The sequence below is a fragment of the Mustela putorius genome, unplaced genomic scaffold (assembly GCF_011764305.1).
Source record: "Mustela putorius furo isolate JIRA1106 unplaced genomic scaffold, ASM1176430v1.1 tig00000868_pilon_pilon_pilon, whole genome shotgun sequence".
Lineage (NCBI taxonomy): Eukaryota > Metazoa > Chordata > Mammalia > Carnivora > Mustelidae > Mustela > Mustela putorius.
The window spans coordinates 6,580,234-6,598,887 of NW_025421502.1; the positions used below are offsets into that span (position 1 = coordinate 6,580,234).

The 18,654-nt window shown below is 36.7% G+C and overlaps 1 protein-coding gene across 14 annotated transcripts in view; it reads left to right on the plus strand.

Annotated features, from left to right (window-relative positions):
- COL25A1 (collagen type XXV alpha 1 chain) overlaps positions 1-18,654 on the plus strand; it is a 460,001-nt gene that overhangs the window by 322,950 nt on the left and 118,397 nt on the right. For 12 of the 14 annotated variants that reach the window (XM_013054002.2, XM_004748090.3, XM_004748093.3 and 9 more), the window contains one exon: positions 17,905-17,976. In XM_013054002.2, the coding sequence (XP_012909456.1) occupies positions 17,905-17,976 (72 nt within the window). Of the gene's footprint in view, positions 1-17,069; positions 17,130-17,904; positions 17,977-18,654 lie in introns of all 14 variants that reach the window. The other 2 variants (XM_004748091.3, XM_045085556.1) reach the window with 1 other exon arrangement.

An 18,654-nucleotide genomic window follows, 5' to 3' on the forward strand; every position in this document is an offset into this window, starting at 1 on the left:
TCTCTCTCCCTCTCTCTGACAAATAAATAAATAAAATCTTTAAAAAGAAAAGCATAGTGGACATACATTGTTGTATTAGTTTCAGGTGTACAACATAATGATTTGATGTTTATATACATAATGAAATGTCCACCATGGTAAGTGCAGTTACCATCTGTCATATAGAAAATTATTACAATATAACTTTTAATTCCTCTTGGAAAATTGGAGCCAGTGAGTATACATTCCTTTATAATTTCCATTGGCTGAGGCTGAATTGGGTCTATCTGCCTTAGATGGAGCATGTATTCTTCATTATACACAGTGACACCTAGCCTACTTACTTTATTTATTTACATGTGTCTATTGTCTCTGTTGGCCCTGGAGCTTGCAATACCTGAATTAGAGATTCAGGTTATTTTGCCTCTGATATTATGACAACAAAGTCCATCAAAATATGCAGACACACAGGTAACAAAACAATTAATGACATTTATTTTCTAGGAAGTAGGCCACATTATTCCCTTTTATTTAATTAGTATACCATTTGTTTTTAAATTACATAGAATTCCTCTTACATTGGTGATTGTTGATCTACGGTTCTGTAGAATTTTTTATTTAGTATACCAGTCTGTTCAAAGGTGATAATTAGTACTAGTTCATCTTGCCATTTGCAACAACATGGAGAGACCTAGAGGGTATTATGCTAATGAAGTAAGACAAAGAAACACCAATGACATATGATTTCACATGTATGTGGAATCTAAAAGAAAAAAAATGAATAAACAAACAGTAAGCTGAAACTGACCTGTAACTATGGAGAATAAACGGGTTGTTGTCAGAGACGGGGGTGAATAGACAAAATGGGTGAAGTGGAGTAGGGGATACAAACATCGAGTTATGGAATGAACCAGTCATGGGAGTAAAAGAGCATAACAAATACAGTCAATGGTGTAAAGGATTGTACAGCGACAGGTGCTCGCTGCAGTTGTGAGCATAACATAATATAGAAAGTTTCTGCATCACTGCCGTATACCTGAAACTAATGGAACAGGGTGTGTCATCCATACTCCTATGAAAAATCTTAATATTAGCTCAAACTTGGTAGTTTTTTAAATCAAGATGTCAATAGAGTTTATGCTATCTTTAAGAAGTTTGTTGAAATATGAATTGTAGAATAACAAGTTTTCAAAGTTACCCCCGTTGCATGTAGAATTGAACAGCAATTTAATATGCAACTTAATGGTAAAAAGATAAATTTTAGTCCTTTAGTTTTATATGTTTAAAATTAGAAACAACACAGGCTTACACTTCAGAGTCACTCCTTTAAGGAAAAGTCTGGCCCCGAATTTCGGAATTTCCTTTTGGTATTTCTTAAAAGTATAGATGTTCGTTTATTACTGAAGAGCATATCGGTTAGACACCTGTGTAGGTTGTAGCTGAAAATTATAGATATTTAAAATCATAATATAAACTTAGTTTCATATGTTTTTTTTAATTGGACCCAAATAATTTCCTTTATGATACTAGGCAGTCTACTTCCAGAAACATTCTTATTTTAAGGCACTGTGTATATTTTCTGGGGTTTTGGTGTTGTGGTTGCAGAGTTGGGTTAATGGAAACATTTCCCCTTATAACATTTCTAACAAAATGGTCTTGATGGTACACCAATAAAAAACAAGTTCATGAATTGTTTGGAATTGCCCTTTATAGCTCTACTGAAAAATCTTAAGAAAAAGAATTAATTTGTGCTAATATTATTTTATCTCTTTTTCTCTGTGTCCCCCTTGATAATAAATTAAATTGAAACCTGATTTTTCTGAGTGTAACAAATGCATGTTTTGAGGGTGTGGTCCAAAAGATTTTTTTAATATGGCATTAAGGGGGTCCTATAAGGTAGATTCTATTTCTTTTTATAGAAAAAGTTTGTATGCATTTGAAACGTTTCTTTCTTGCAGTGTTTTTAACTGTTGAATAATACAGGAACTAAAAACTCGCTTTTGTGAGAATAATAAATCTTTTGGCAATGCCAGAAAGGGTTTCTAGATAAATCTTGATTGTTCAACTTTGAAAAGGTGCTGAGGAGGCAGATGATATGGGTAACAGATTTCGCTTGCCGTTACATCAAATTATATCTTGTAACTACAAAATAAATCCATTTCCTAGCCAGCCAATTGCCTAAGAACTCCTACAGGGTATGCTTAGCTCATGGCTTTGAGTTTTATTCAAACACCTCCAGTGGCAAGGAGCTCACTCACTCTCTTCCAAAGCAGATTAATAATTATAGACAATTCTGAATATTAGAAGGTATGCTAATAATTATAGGCAGTTCTAAATATTACAAAGTAATTAATAAATCATTTATACAACAAGTATTTATTGTGACTTTTTTTTTAATCAACATCTGCTGTTTTCTACTTCCTCTACCTCTAGTTTTAGTCCTGCCTTTTGAACTAATTCTTCTTACACATGACAACCCTCCAGTGATTTTATAGAATCAGTGAATGAAGATGAAGGTTAAAATGAGCCCCAGAGTCCTTCTCATCCAAACCTTCACGCACTACATTCTGCCTTGCAGTGGTGGAGGTGATGACGCCCCACAGGCAGTTCTGAACCTATTTAAAGTAGCTCTTAGATCCCACCTCATCTTCCCCTGCTCCAGCCCAGCTTCTTTCTTCATTCCTCACTTGACAATTGTGTGCTTTCTTATGGCGTATGTTCCTGACTATGTCCTCCTTAAAGGGTAATGTCCAGAAACTAAACACATTAATGCAGCTTGATTAAGTGGGAGGTAGCCTACCTGCCTCTGTTTACATTAGTATAGCCTGGAATTAGATCAGTTTTAAACAACATTGGCAGTTATATCATATATTGATGCATATGTTTACTATCAACTTAAATTCCAAAGTCTTTTTTCTTACTGTCACTAACCCTTAGCTCCTCAGTTGTGTTTTTATATAACTTCTTTATTGGGTCCAAACACTAATCCTTTTTTTTTTTTTTTTTAGAGAGAAATCACAAGTAGGCAGAGAGGCAGGCAGAGAGAGGGGAGAAAGCAGGTTCCCTGTGGAGCAGAGAGCCCGACGCAGGGCTCGATCCCAGGACCCTGGGATCATGACCTGAGCTGAAGGCAGAGGCTTTAACTGAGCCACCCAGGTGCCCCCAAACACTAATCCTTTTATTCCCATAGTATAAGTACACTCTATTCTGTTGAAATTCTCTCCAGGGTTTGATTCTGCCATCTAACAAATATTGCATCTCTTCTCTGTCACATTTTCTGGGCATCTGAGGCACAGATATAAAAACAGGTATATATACATGGAGAGAAATGATTCTCAGACCCAAAGTTTGAGAAGATTAATCTAATTCATTGATACAAAACTTAAATGTTGAATGGATCAGGACTGAGAACAGGAACTATGTGACCAATTAAGCAATATTATAAGTGAATTGTTCACTTGGTTATAAATCCACTATTTTTAGTAGGTTTAAGAAGATTTCTCAATTTAGTATCTAAGAATAATATAAGAAATCTGGACATACCTCCTGCTGTCATCTGGATATATATATATATATATATATATATATATATATATATATACCTCCTGCTGTCATCTGGTTTTATATATATATATATATATATATATATATATATATATATATATTTATATACCCATGTATTATTTTACTTATTTTAAGAAGGAAATAAAATATTTTAAAACAGCACCTATTTTTTTTGCAACATTTCACCAACAAACCCTTTAATAATTTATTCTAGTCTTGACTTCATTGTATAAGATTTTACCAATCTGTCTATATTTTGCAAGATTTATCTTTCTTGTTTTTTCTTCTATTACTTCTACTTTTCACATTACTGAAAAATTATCCATATTGATATTAATAATTATTGAAATTATTAATAATTTCTGTAGCCAATGGCCAATGCTCAGTATTGAGCATTTAGATTCCCAAAGTTTTCACTTACAGTTTCTTCACTGTTTTGGTATTTTATACTACCAATATGTATACTGATTTTTAATCAAAATATCTGTATACTTTTCTGTTTGAGAGAGAGTTAGCAGCTAAGTAAGAACTGGTTGCTTCTGCTTTCTTCTATCAACTATTAATGTTTCACTTTCAATTGACTAAAAATATCTATTTTTTTAATTGTTCTTTTTCTGATTCTAACTAAAAATGTTCTTTGTGCCCTTAGTTTTTTTCCCCCCAAAGTTAATGGGATCATAGTACCCCTGACACAAATTTGTATGCTCCATGCCACTTTTGTGTATTAATCCTGAGTTTGACTTTTCCTTCCTTTTTTCTTTCTTTCCTTATATTTAATTATGTTCACCATAACAAAGGAAAATGCACAAAGAATAGGAGAGTGGAAGGGAAATTAAGAGCACAATAATTCAAAAATTGGATGATGATGCCTTGGAAAAGCTGATTGTGGTAGTTCCTTTGAAAATACATTTTTTTTCCTTAGTCACATTTTTTTGTGCCTTTTTCCCAATATTTAATAATTTCCCCATTTCATAAGTCAAGAAATACAGAAAATTGTGCTAATGTTGTGAAGCTTCATCCCAGTCCTGGAAAATGATAAATTATTCTTCCTCACTTTTATGTTCCATAGTTACTGATATCCCTTATCACACGAGGAGAAAGGTTGACAGTGCCTTATGTGTAAATAAGTAATTTAAATTCAATAATGATACGATAGACACACACATCTTGTAATTTTTTAACCACATATGGGAATCATAAAAGTTATAGCTGATGAAGTGGCAGAACTGGCTACTTATCTGAGTAAACCAGATGCCACCTGGTTCTTAAAACGTAAACTTTACTCTTTGTGGTGCTGAAATTGGAGACCCATTGAAGAGAAAAATTAGACCTATGAAATATGTTTGTGTTTTGGAGGGTGGGCTATTGCTTTCAGATCATCTAAGACATCAGAGAAATATTCATCACTTCATGTGCTCAAACACAGAACATGGTTTTTCCCGGTTGCTTTTTTTTTCCTTTTTTATTACTGACAAATAAGGCATACATTCCATTAAATGATTATTAAAAGACCATGTTACACTTTGAATTAATTCTTGTAATCATAGGAAGAAAAAAAATCTTCTGTTATATATGGCAAATGCCTTTGATAGCTGACATATTAAGTACATTTAAATAGAGAATTGACCTTATCAGAAATTACAGCTACAGCTTGTTATGAGCCTTCATTTTCAATAACTTTGCAAGACAACCTAATGCCTACTCTTAACATTCTTGGCTCACATCTTATTATCTAGATATTGGAAACTGGGAGATAAAGAAGATTGAGGTAAAAATGTTTGCGTACGGTCAGTGTTGATGTTTCAACTAAATTGTATGTGCAAGTAAATACCACTTTTAACAATTAAATATAATAAGCATTATAGTATGTTACAACTTAAGATGAAAAGTATACTGCATTTCATTAAATAACGTTATCATCAACCGCATCCAGGAAATTAAAACCAAAAGCTAGAAGTTCATATTATGATTTCCAATATCCATATCATTGTAAAGTTTAGATCTAATTTCACAGAAGTCAGGAAATTCTATTCTGAGATTCCCAAAGAACCCATAACTCTCACATAGATTACAACAGCCTCTTTCATTAGGACCTCAAATCATGGGACTCCTCCCACACGGGTCCATCACTATGGGATGCAGTACTTCCTTTTCAAAAAGGCATTACACCTTGTTCTGTTTTTCCTCCTAGAGGTCTTGTGTAACAATCACATTTTGAAAGTTTTATGATTTAAGAACCAGTGCTCTGAATTACAACATGTGATTGAGGCAAAGAGAATTTGTAACCCTTTCTTCAAACGCTGATACAACAAAATAAAGTTCCATCAGTCAACTAACTGTTATTATTTCCTTTCTGAAGCAAAGCCTTTCTACACTAGTCTTGTTTCTAATGCAGCATTCTAAAGGGCTAGATCAGAGACCTTTAACTGGTGGTCTTTGGGCCACATCCTTCCTTCAAATGTATTTCTGTTTGGACTGTGAAATTTTTTCAAGTAAATTTGAATTGGTTACAAACATTTAATATCTGAAGCATTCATTTAAAACAGAATACTTGCATTTCTGGCTTTAAGGATAAGGATAAGGATGAGGTTTAAGGATGTTTAGATGGAGAAACCCTAAGGTTGCTTTCCTCTGAGGAAAAATCAATTGAGTGCTCACTGTTTCCTTTTAGCCCTGGACTGTCTCCTATTCAGCCGAATCTGCCCACTTAATCCTGTTCTTTTATCTATGTCGTTGGCCTGGTCCTTACAGTCAGTTGAGTTTACTCCATATGAGCAAGTGACATCAAAAAGAAGATAACTATAGGGCATTCAAACATGTTCTAAATTACAGTCGATATTTTAGCCCGGTATGGAAACCTGCAAATTTTAGAGATGCTTTCAAGCCACAATCCAGGTTTATGTAATTGAACAGCCCTTGGGAAAACACTAAAAATTTAAGATGTAGACTAAAGGGGAACATTAGAGAACAGGACAAGTTAGGAAGGTATCTAGAATAGGACTAGTGGAGGAAGGTATCTAGAGTAGTTTTATTTCAAGTAACATTACTCTCTGGTGAACTTGCCCAAGTACTCTATTATCTTTTTTGGTGTTGGTTCATTTTGAAGAGCTCCATTATCCCAGAGGACTATGAGACATTTGCTGTGGGCTCAAATTTATTTATGGGAGATGGTGACCTTCAGAGGTGGAGTAGGAAATACAACGGTAACTCTCCACCCATCATTGCTGAGCCCCATGGGACTCTCACCAGCTCTTTTACAGACTGGCTTCCAACCATCTATCTCTTTCGTGGGAAGGAAAAAAGAGGCTGCCATCCAGGGAGCATGCCAAAGGAATTTTAGAGTCAACTCCATCTAATATCACTCAAAGGAAGTTTAGCAAATACCATCAAGCCAGACGCTAGATTTAGAGAACAACAGGACATTTCTGATTTTTCTTCCAAAATGAAGATTGCAAAAAAAGTTGAATTTTTCTCACAGGCTCTTGGTAAAATGCTTATTTTCCCTTCAGTATAAGGTGCTTTGTCTGCTAATGAATCCTCCATTTTCTTGGCACTGTCCTTTCCTGAAACATGCTGTGCCTCCTCTCCCCAGTGTGGACTGCTTCCTTTCAGAAAACGGTTCAAGTATATTTATGCTGAGTTGAGTCCTTCTCTTGGCACCTTCAACTACAAAGCACCTTGGTTTTTCCAGAAGAATAAATATAAAATATTATATTGCACACCGTCATGATGTTGTACCATCCTAGAGGGAGGACTTCTTGAAAATTAAAAGATTAGTCATTTGGGCTCCATAATTCAGAATTTGTATTACAAATGCAAATTGCATTAAATTCAGAAGGGGTGGAATGTCAGCTTACTTTTGCACTGTTTTTTTTTTTGTTGTTTGTTTTGGCTTTTTTTTAAGTGGAGGTTGTTCAGCAAATCGTTATGCAGTGTTCGGTAATCAAACACTGTTCTTTTTTTTTTTTTTTAAGATTTTATTTATTTATTTGACCGAGATCACAAGTAAGCAGAGAGACAGGCAGAGAGAGGGGGGAAGCAGGCTCCCTGCTGAGCAGAGAGCCCGATGATTAACCCTTGGGATAATGACGTGAACTGAAGGCAGAGGCTTTAACCCACTGAGCCACCCAGGCACCCCAATCAAATACTGTTCTAAACAAGACTTCTGGAGGGTTTTTTTTTTTTAACTTCCTGAAAGAGCAACATTTTCACAGGTCTTTTTTTTAAAAATAATTACTTGCAAAACATATGCTAATTATAATGTGCTTATCTATTCATTAAAACAATCAATTAAAAGATACATACTAGCTAGTAATTGATTGGGGTAATTCTGATTAACATATAAAATTGAAATCCTAAAAGTAAATATATCTTTCATTACTGTAAACGTTTAAATTATATAATTCAGATCACCTTTTGTTTAGACAGGGCACTTACCAAACTAGCCTATATTAACAAATTTTCTTGTTCAAAACCAAATTCATTGCCTTAACTTTTTTTTTTTTTTAAGATTTTATTTATTTACTTGACAAAGATCACAAGTAGGCAGAGAGGCAGAGAAAGCGAGAGATAGAGAGAGAGAGGGAAGCAGGCTCGCCGCCGAGCAGAGAGCCCGATGCGGGGCTCCATCCCAGGACCCTGAGATCATGACCTGAGCCGAAGGCAGAGGCTTAACCCACTGAGCCACCCAGGCGCCCGTTAACTTTTAATCTTACTATTCTTTCTCTAAGTTTTAATTCTGTTAAGGGAATCTTTGTCATCAACTTTGGAACAACCTCACAATCCTTTTTTGAAACCCTCAGAGTCAAATGTGTTTCAGAATTTAGTTGTTAGACATTAAAAGTTAATAGTACTCATACATTGCATATTGTTTGACACCCTTAGGACTGAGGCACCCTGTAATCAAACCATCAGTTTCTGCACTGAAACACATGTATGTTCACACTAAGAATTATTAGTGATCATAAATACCCTCACATCTGTTCAGATAAGTTTTTGCCACCAAATGAGTTTGCTGCCGACTTAGAAAACCTTTAATTAAACTTATGAAGAAATGTTATTTTCAGGGACTTTGGATTTTGAAATTGCAGATAAGGAATCATGAACTGTATTTTGATTTTTAATCTATTCTTCTTAATTTTACCAGGTTGTCTCTCTCAAACTTACATAAGCCATGGCACCTTCATTTTGTAAATACCTCTGTGGCTTCCCATTACTTACTTCCTTCTTTGAGCTCCTTTGAAGACCTTGTTCATCTATACCTTATCAACTTCTCCAGGCTCTTCCCTAAAAAGTATGTGCTTCACCCCAACCAAACTCAACTTACCAGCCATCCCCACTTTCCCCCTCTTTGCTTACTGTTCAGACCGGAATACCTTCTTCCCAAACCCAAGTCCACACCCCACCCCAAATACCTTTGTCCTATTCATACTTCCTCCTATGGCTGAAATCCCATCATTTTAGGAGCCTTATTCCATTTCCCAAACACAATGTGTTTAAAGAACCTACTGCCTGCCCCTGTAACTACAGCACTAGTATAGTATATTTTCTTTATAAATTGCTATTCTTGTGATTACCTCCCCTCTCCACGAACTTTTTTTCACAGTAATTGGCATGTAGAACGTACTTAAGAGACATGAATATTTTAGTTAATCTCACTCTCATTCTCATCAATTGGACCTCCCACAGCCATGGTTACTGACCTTATCCTGACCTTCTCCAAATGGAGAATGGCACCTAGATCTCAAGGAAGTATCTAAAACAGGACCCAATCTTTGTATTCCAAGTGTATATTCGGTATCCCATTGGAAAAGAAAAATGTATTTTCTCTTTGGTTTTAGTATTCACCAAATACTATACTCTGAGGAAGGAAAGGTATCAATGCCCTTAGAGAGTGACCAGACACTGAGGGTCCATGTGGCATTTCTGTTCTGCAGTCTCAACTTCTGCACTACTTCTTCGGGGCAGTCCTGCCTGACTAACTGATCCGGGTTAGGTCACCTTCTGTGCACTCTCATAGTTTCTGTTTTGTTAACAGTCATCATATTCACTTTTGGGGTATGATTTTCAAACCGCAAACTCAGGTGAGCTAGTAATATGACTTAATTTTCCGCAACAACTTGATTTTTGAATCTGATTTGATTTCCGAATCTGAATTCTACTTGATGTCTGAAACTGAGTCTTTCCTTCTCCTGAGCTGACAAAAAATACCAAACATCACTTTTCTTGGGATTTCCACACTTCCCTGTCCTTTGGGACTGATTCATACTTCTGAGGTCTTGTAGTGTCAACAGGTTTGGGGTGGAAATTGAGAGACACCTCGTCTCCGGTCATCAGTCCACACAGTTTGCTGCTGAAAAGGCAGCACGGCTTGACTGACCGGCGTGAGTCTTCACATAGAGGTTGTCACTGCTGCAACTATAGGACATAGGAACATTTCTGCTATTTCTGTGCCATGCTTAATACAGGGGAATCTTTTGCAAGGCTGCCCATGGTCTCCTGCATCTAGACGTGTCACATGGTCATTTTTCTTCAAGGTATTGTTGCTTCTTGGAAGTGCCACTGGGAAAGAGGGCTTAGGTTCCCTCTGCTTTGGGGGATCACAGACCTATTTCCTTTCTTCCAATTTGAGGGAGTGTCTTCCTAGATATTTCTGGTTTTTAGACATGTTGGTAGGCAAGTTTTGTTTTCCACCCTGCCTCCTTATACCGCTTTGGAAGCAATAGCTTCTGAGGCAATAGCAGCGAGTTTAACTGAGAACTTGACTGAGGGGCAAAGGAATAGGAAAAAATATAAGAGGAAAAGGGTGTGTGTGTGTGTGTGTGTGTGTGTATCTCAAAAGAGATCACAGCCGCATTTGTAATTGCTTGTTTAACATTTGCCTTTTTTGGTTATCCTCTAAGTTCCATGAAACCTGGGATGAGGCTTTCTACTCTCACTGTCCAAATATTGCCTTGCTCCTAATAGGATGCTCTTAAATTCTCCTTGATAAATGAATGAATACACGGGGAAGAAATTCAGAAACTCTGAAGGATTTATGGAAATTGTAATGACGAAGAGCATAGATGCTGGAGGAGATGGCCAGGGTGTGAATCCTGTTCCTCCACTTACAGTTCAGTGAGCAAAACCCTTAACCTCTTCGTGCCTCAAATGCCTCATTTGGCAAATGGTTGTTGTGAGGATTAAGAGTTAACATTTATAAAGCTCTTAGGATAGTACCTGGCACATTGTATGTATCTTGTGAACGCTGACCACTGTCATTATCATCATCATCATTGTTTATTATCTTTATTGTGAAGAACCTCTAAGACAGGACTGTTCTCTTGATATTCACTTCAGGAGAATCATTCCTATTGGTGATAGCTAAATTTATATAAATAAAACTGACATGACTTTATTTTTGTGCAGTCTCCTAGACAAAGCTGTTTTGTTTTTCTTCCATGTATCCTGTGTCTACATTTCTCTGTTTGCCTCAGGGCAAGAGAATGCTTCTTTAGGAATCTTACCTCTTTTCACCGGCTCTTATCTTTTGCTGGCCTTTTTTTTTTTTTAGATAGCTGAGTTTTTATTTAATATACAGTGAAATATGCATTTCAAATGATTTATAAAAAAAAACTTGATATATTATTGGTTTCTTTTAAAATTTATTTTATTTTCAGTGTTCCAAAATTCATTGTTTATGCACCATACCTAGTTCTCCATGCAACACGTGTCCTCCTTAATACCCACCACCAGGCTCACCCAACCCTCCCCCCACCTCCACTCCAAAACCCTCAGTTTGTTTCTCAGAGCCCACAGTCTCTCATGGTTTGTCTCCCCCTCCAATATCCCCCAATTCCCTTCTCCTCTCTATCTCCCCATGTCTTCCGCGTTTTTCCTTATGCTCCACAAGTAAGTGAAACCATATGATAATTGACTCTCTCTACTTGACATATTTCACTCAGCAATAGCAGCGATCTTCTCCAGTCCTGTCCATGTTGATACAAAAGTTGGGTATTCATCCTTTCTGATGGAGGCATAATACTCCATAGTATATATGGACCACATCTTCCTGATCCATTTGTCCATTGAAGGGCATCTTGGTTCTTTCCACAGTTTGGCAACTGTGGCCATTGCTGCTATGAACACTGGGGTACAGATGGCCCTTCTTTTCACTACATCTGTATGTTTGAGGTAAATAACCAGTAGTGCAATTGCAGAGTCATAGAGTAGCTCTATTTTTAATTTCAACAATTGTAAATATTTATGCCCCTAATACAGGAGCAGCCAACTACATAAGACAACTGTTAATCTGTTGGCCTTTCTTAGGTGTATATCCTAGCAAATGCTACCACAATCTGTGGAACACCTTATGAGATCACACAAAATAAATGGAGCATTTTTCAGTATGTGAAGTTTAGGAAGTTTTTCTTTTACTTGACACTTGCCAGTGTTGAAAGGTATCTGCCATTGTTCTGCTTATTCATGGACCTTTTGTGGTTTGTCTTTACTCAACATTTTAGTAGTTATAGTATTTAATGACATTTGTCAATGTAGACATTGTATGGCTCTCTTTCTCTTCTAAATAATTTTCAAATGAAGATGTATCATTTATATATAAAAAGATAATTCCTGGAGTGACTAAGATTAACATTTATGATGGAACCCAATAGTGTGGAACTTGGAATATCTATAAAAAGGAAAAGTTAACTTCTTGAGCCAATACTATATTCAACTTAGAAAGCTAGTTTTTCCCATAACTAATATTTCCATAAGCCAATCTTTTTCTATCAGTTATAAATTTTGATTTTCATAGGGTCATGGTATTTGGTTGTTCAAAGGATTCCATTAGTTTTTTAGCTTCATGTAGCTGATTTTTCTATTCAGATAGAGTATATCACCTACTGCAATATGAAATGATCTAGCAGCAAATTCCTTTCTCTTAATTTCTTTTCTTTCACTGTTTTGCTTTCTAACAGTTCCTGCTGTTAAACTAAAGTTATTCTTTTACCTAAATATTTTTGCATCCTATTACGATGTTTCCCCATCTGGTCTCTCTTAGCTAGAAATTGTTTTATCAACTCCTAGGAATATTCATCTTTATTTATGCTGTACACATACCAACTGTAATGTTTGTGCTGTAATGTGGGATATATTTGAGGCTAACAGAGTCATGATACTATTTACATTATGGAGAAACTCAGGGATTTTCATTTTTCAGCATTACATATCTTTTATTCTGATTTTATTTGTTTATGGAGGTTTCTTGTATACCTTTATAATTAAACTATTAGCTTACTTTTTCCTTCATACCTCTACAACCTCAGACATACTCCCCTGTGTGTATCAGTGAGCATCCACTGTTGGTGGCATTGGCCATTGTTAGCCTCTAGATTACCTCCCAGTGCAACAGTGAGTGGAGGAATTCAGTTTATGTACATTTATTCATACAGTACAATTAATGGTGCAGTTTTCATTAATTCGTCATTTGGAGTCACTGCTTGTATGTATAGAATTTTTGTGAGGTGAGTTAGTGTTCCTCCTGCCTCTACAATCACATTTTTATTATTTCTTTGTAGTTGTTTCTTCCTCTGCTCATCCCTTAAATTGAAGTCTTTCCAAGAGTTGTTTTCTAAATCTGCTCTCTCTGCAGTCTCTTTACATGACTTCAAGCAACCCTAAGACTTTTGATTCCCACCTTTTTCCTATTTTATTGGCCTATCTAACTGCCATGCCTTGGCTGTTCATCGACATGTCAAATTCAATAGGTCCCTAACTGAATTCATTATCCATATCCACCTAACTGCCCCCAGAAAACCCATTCTTTTCTAGTGTTTCCTCTACCATTCTCCATCACTCAGGCTAGAGACTAAGGAGCACTCATTGATTCTCCTTCTCTTTTCCGTTCTCAGCCAGACTACAAGTCTGAATCTTACCATCTTAATGTCACTTGAAACTAATTGATTTGTCCTTTCTGTAATTCTAGGGCACAGTCCCTCAACTAGACTTGTAACATTTTTCTAAATGGGTTCTCTGTCTTTAGTTTTCCTTTTGCTATACCAAACCCCAACCCCTCATTCACAGGGCTTGGGAAGTCTTCCAGGGTTCCTCAAACCTGTCATTAGGTACACTTTTATTTACTTTGTAGCCCTTCTTCTTCACTTAAATGACCATCCCTCCGTATGATTACTGTTTGTTTATTTTTTCCTATTTCTCCACTAGATATTGACCCCTGCGAGCTTGTGGTCCTGCTTACCATTCAATCCCCATGCCTAGCACAGCAAATGGTGCACAGAAGTCACTCAATAAATACTTCTTATAGATTGTTGATATTTCTACTATTCAAACTGTAAAAGTAGAAAGAAATTATAAATACATAAACTGCATGATGACAAAGTCTGGAATTAGAAGTCATGGATTAAATTCCTGCCTCTAACATTGCCTTATTGAATACTTTTGAAAAAATACAAAGTTTTCTCACTATAATGTAATCATACAACACCATTGCTGAGTATACAATAAATAATAGCATCTTGAATTTATGTCTCCTAAGTAGTTAGAAACATCTCTTATGAAATATTTATTTGTTCAGCATTTTGTTGGGTTAGGCTTTCCTCTTTGCTTCCAGAAGGTAATGAAAGGACATAGAGGTCCTCCTGAAATGATATTAAAACACTGGTCCAAGGTGATAATCTACTTTAAAGAATGTCGGGAAGATTTGTAAAGTCTGAGTAGGCTCCCAAGAGGAAAATGCATTCTCTAAGGTAGTTTTACACTCTCGTAAATCCAATTTCTTAGGAATTCAAACTATTTGGGAGTCAAAATTTTACACATTATCTCCAACATTTCAGCTTATTCCTGGACCCTTTCTCCATGTTTTTCTGGAGACACGTTTCCTCCCCGCACACCCAGTTGAACCATCTGTGTACCAGGCTAGTTTTCCAAGATGTAAAACCAAGTGAAATATGTCCACTCCACTTACTTAGAAAGGACTATGACTAATGATACTGTGGGGAAAAAATGGCATAGTTAATGAAAAAGTACACTCTGTGTGAACAGCCAGAGAGGACTAACTGTTATGGTCACGTAAAGCCATGACTTAACAGAAAAGTATTCAGTGCCAGTACTTTTCAAGTTTATCCTCTGAGCACCTCACATGGGTCAGTTCAGTATCTACCTGTAATCTATAGATATCCCCTATGAAATGAGGTTCTCTACCACCAGCAAATGGTAAAATTTTTAAAAATTTGTATAAATCTTGTCTTCTACCCCATAATATGACAATGTTTGATTTACATTAAAAAAGGTTATTTAGTGTTTATCAAACTTGAATCTTAAGGAAGATGTGCCATATTTACTACTGCCTTCAATAGTAAATAACCTTTAACTACCACCCCCAACACTTGCATATACCCTTCAAGCATTGTCTAGGTTTGAAAAATATAGGGTCCTAGAATATTACAGCCCAGGCCATGCGATTTTTGTTAGCATTTAAGAGAATTCTTCCACATGTCTCTTTCTACTCTTTTGCATATAAACTTCTGAAGTCGTTTTTCCCAAGTCACTAATAAAATCTTTAAAATGTAGCTCTAAGCACCTAATTGCTAGCATTTTCTACAGTTATGATGATTGAGGAATATAAAAATCAACTTCCTCAAATAGAGATTTTCTGTTTGATGAAAAGGATCCGTCCAAGGAGAGAATTACCTTTCCACTTTCCTCTTTAGATTTCATTAACACTGGAAAACAAACTAAGAAATTAAAAACTAATGCTTTTTGTGAGCATTTAGAAAATATAATCAAACAGCAAGCTGGTCATGCTCAGATAGGAGTATGAGAAGTGACTTATTTATACATTCAAATTTCAAACCATTTGTAAGGCCTACCATGTGTGCTTTTAAAAGACTTTTAATTTTAAATTATTTTTGTTAGATAATCCTGTTCAAAGTGACATTATGATTTATCGCCACTAGTCAAGATTCTGATCCCTCGTAGACCTCTTGTTTGTATCTGTTTTTGTTCTTTGTTACATAAATATGAGATTTATATATAAAATTCTGACTGTGTAATATGGGGCTAATGAGTCACAGATGGAAAGATGTTGGCACATTACCATCTAATAACATTTTAAACTCATATTCCATAGTAAAACAAAAGCAAATTGTACACATCTGTTTTCCAACTTGTAGCATTTCTGAATTTGGGTAGCTTCTATGTTTCAAGGACTTTTACTTTGGGAGAAGAAAAAGAGGATACAGGTCACCTCAAAATTACCCAGACACTTAATAGCCATATCAGAAAGGATCTAGCAAAACAGATAAGATTTCCTCTGCTTTGCTTCCTGAGAAGTCCCAGCTCTAAAGAATGAAATTAAAAGGCATTAGGGTTGAAGAGATGTCTTCGTACCACAAACATCATTTTATTTGTTCTTCTAAAAAGAAAAATATATCCTGAATAAGGGGGAAATAAGGGGAAAATATACCACGATTAATAAAATTTAAAAACTAGAAACTTACTGGCTTTCACTACAAATACCCTCAGAACAGATCTGAGCGGAGGAGGGGAAGGGCAATGAGGAGGGAATGTCTAGGAAGCCTGCACACACCTGAGACCATGTAAGCTGTGGTTGTTGTTCATTTTATTTGTATGTTAAACATGTTCTGGGTGGGGGGATGGAATAAAAGGCTCCAATATCTCACGTAGCTGGAAAAGTAGTAGAACAAAGGCAAAAGTTCTCTCTCAGACCTACCCAGTTGATAATGCCTGTGTACACGAGTTAGTATAAATTTGTGAATACGAGTCTCTAAAACATCGCTTCCCCATTCTCCCTGGCTAAGGAATTCAAAACCACTTTTCTACTTCAAGGGGTTGTGTGAACTGTCAAGTTCTTTTGGAAAAGTTACGTGACAGAAGCGATTACTGCAGAGTGTGACCATAAATCCCTCTGACATGAAATACGCATGTTATAAGAGACAGATTTCCATCTACCACCTCTGCAGGAATTCCTGAAACAGGAAAGACCTGAGACTCATCGTATGATTGGAGAGGGAAATTTTGATATGTGGGTGGTAACACTATCTTTTGTGGGGCAGACTGCATTTATTCTGAGGAATCTTTCTGATCAGACGGCAAAATTCTACTCACTGTTGTCTGAAAAAGAATTAATACGTGTATGTCCTGAGTTGTAAACAGAATATCAATGGAGGGAAATCACGGTGTTGTTTTCATAACGGTGTCTACAGTTATCTCCATGTTGTGCTAACATTCTGTATGTAAGATTCCAGAAATGTTAAGAGTGTATACACAGATCCCAGTGTAACTGCCACAACAGCAAGTTACAAGTTCTCAATCTGGCCTTTCCATTAAAGGAACGTTTGGCCTGGGGGCCTCGTGTGTGTGCCTGGTTTCCTTTACAGTGTGTCAAACAAGACAAGACTTAGAACCAGGACATGGTGGCATTAGGTATATGCTTGTTTTGTTTGTCCATCAGTGGAATGTCTGTGTGACGTTTTGTGTCGTGTTGTTTTGGTGCTGTCCCACGTCCATAGGGTCTGCCAGGCTTCCCCACAGTTGCTGCTCTGCACAGTAATCAGATCCTCACCGTCAAGGTTCGTGGTTGGCACCCATGCTACTCAGTCAGAGCCCACAATCAGCATAAGAGTGAGCAAGAACCCAGCTAAATTGGCTTGCCAAGTCCAGTTGCTCCCTTTCACCGTATGCAGGGAGGTTTGGGATCCTTGGGACCTCACCTACGCCCGTGAGGTCAAATATCTATTGAGAGATATTGAGAGAATCATGAACATATAAAAGAGAAGGACATCAAAGTCGAGCAGGGTCCATGAAGAGAGGCAGGCATGACTATCTAAAACTGTGCCACCCCTCAATGGTTTGATTTACGTGCATGACAACACTCCGTGACATTTTTCAGTCAATTAAAGAATCCTCAGTATTCTGGACTTGGGGCATTTATAAAATGATGGTCGCGTTCATGCCACGTTATGCTGGTTGACGAGTCTGACGGAAATTGAACTGGTGCTTTGTCTCCAGACTTTCTGCTCAGTGTGCAGGACGCAGGTGATGGGAGCCTTCCTGCTGCTTTCATATGCTGCATTCGAGAGGCCTAACACCCGCAGCAAAAGGATGGGACACCCAAAACATCCCTCTCTAATACAGATCTGGTCTCGCTGTCCCATTTTAGGATTATGTTTCTTTCAAGAAGAGCCAGACAGTCTGATGTCAGACACAAGCACCAGTTCCCTTTTGTTTAATGATCATTATATATCTAATGTGTATGTCTTTATTTCTTTCTTGGGGCCTTCTGATGTCTATTCTCCAATTCTCTCACCTCTGAACTTCAACCTTTGACCTCACCTGACTGATCAGATGGTGTTTCCTAAAATCAATCATGGGTTTCTCTCTGCTGATCAGCAGCTCATTAAACGCCGCCTCATTAAGGTAGTGCTTATTCTTGCTCAAGTCTGATTTCTTCTTAACATTCAGTTATTACTCCATTTACTGTTGCTTTACTGTTTATCTCTCGTGGGTGGGGATATTTATTTGGAAATATCCTAGAGCAAAACTATGTGTAGGGAGCTGCATTTGTTTGAAATGTATATGAAAGTACCAAAGTAAAAAGGCATAGAATGCCTACTTTTTTCTTCATTAGAAAAGAAAGACAACTGAAATTATATCCAGTAACAGATCCAGTTTCTAAGCTCTCTGGCTTTGGTAATTTATAAATCATTACACAGTTTGACAAGAGCTTGTATGTTTAATTTTATAGGTTGTGAAAAAGTAAACACATTTGTCCAACCACGAATGCAGCCATTTTATTAAACAAGGTGAATATAACTGATGCAGCATTTCCACAAATCAGGTTATGCACAAGTTTTATACCAGCTCTGAGTACCATGATAACTTACACCGTTTCCAAGAGCTGAGAGGGCTGGTTCTGGAGCTGCCTTGATTTTAATAGCATCTACTCAGCTCGCCCAGCATGAATATTTATTTGCTCCCTGCTGGAAGGCAAATTGCCTACAGGCTTCATGTTCTGATTGTTCTGGTTTCTTTCATAGTGTAAATGTGGATTAGATAATATAAATTTAAAGTGTTGAAAAGAAAATGTGGGTCTTT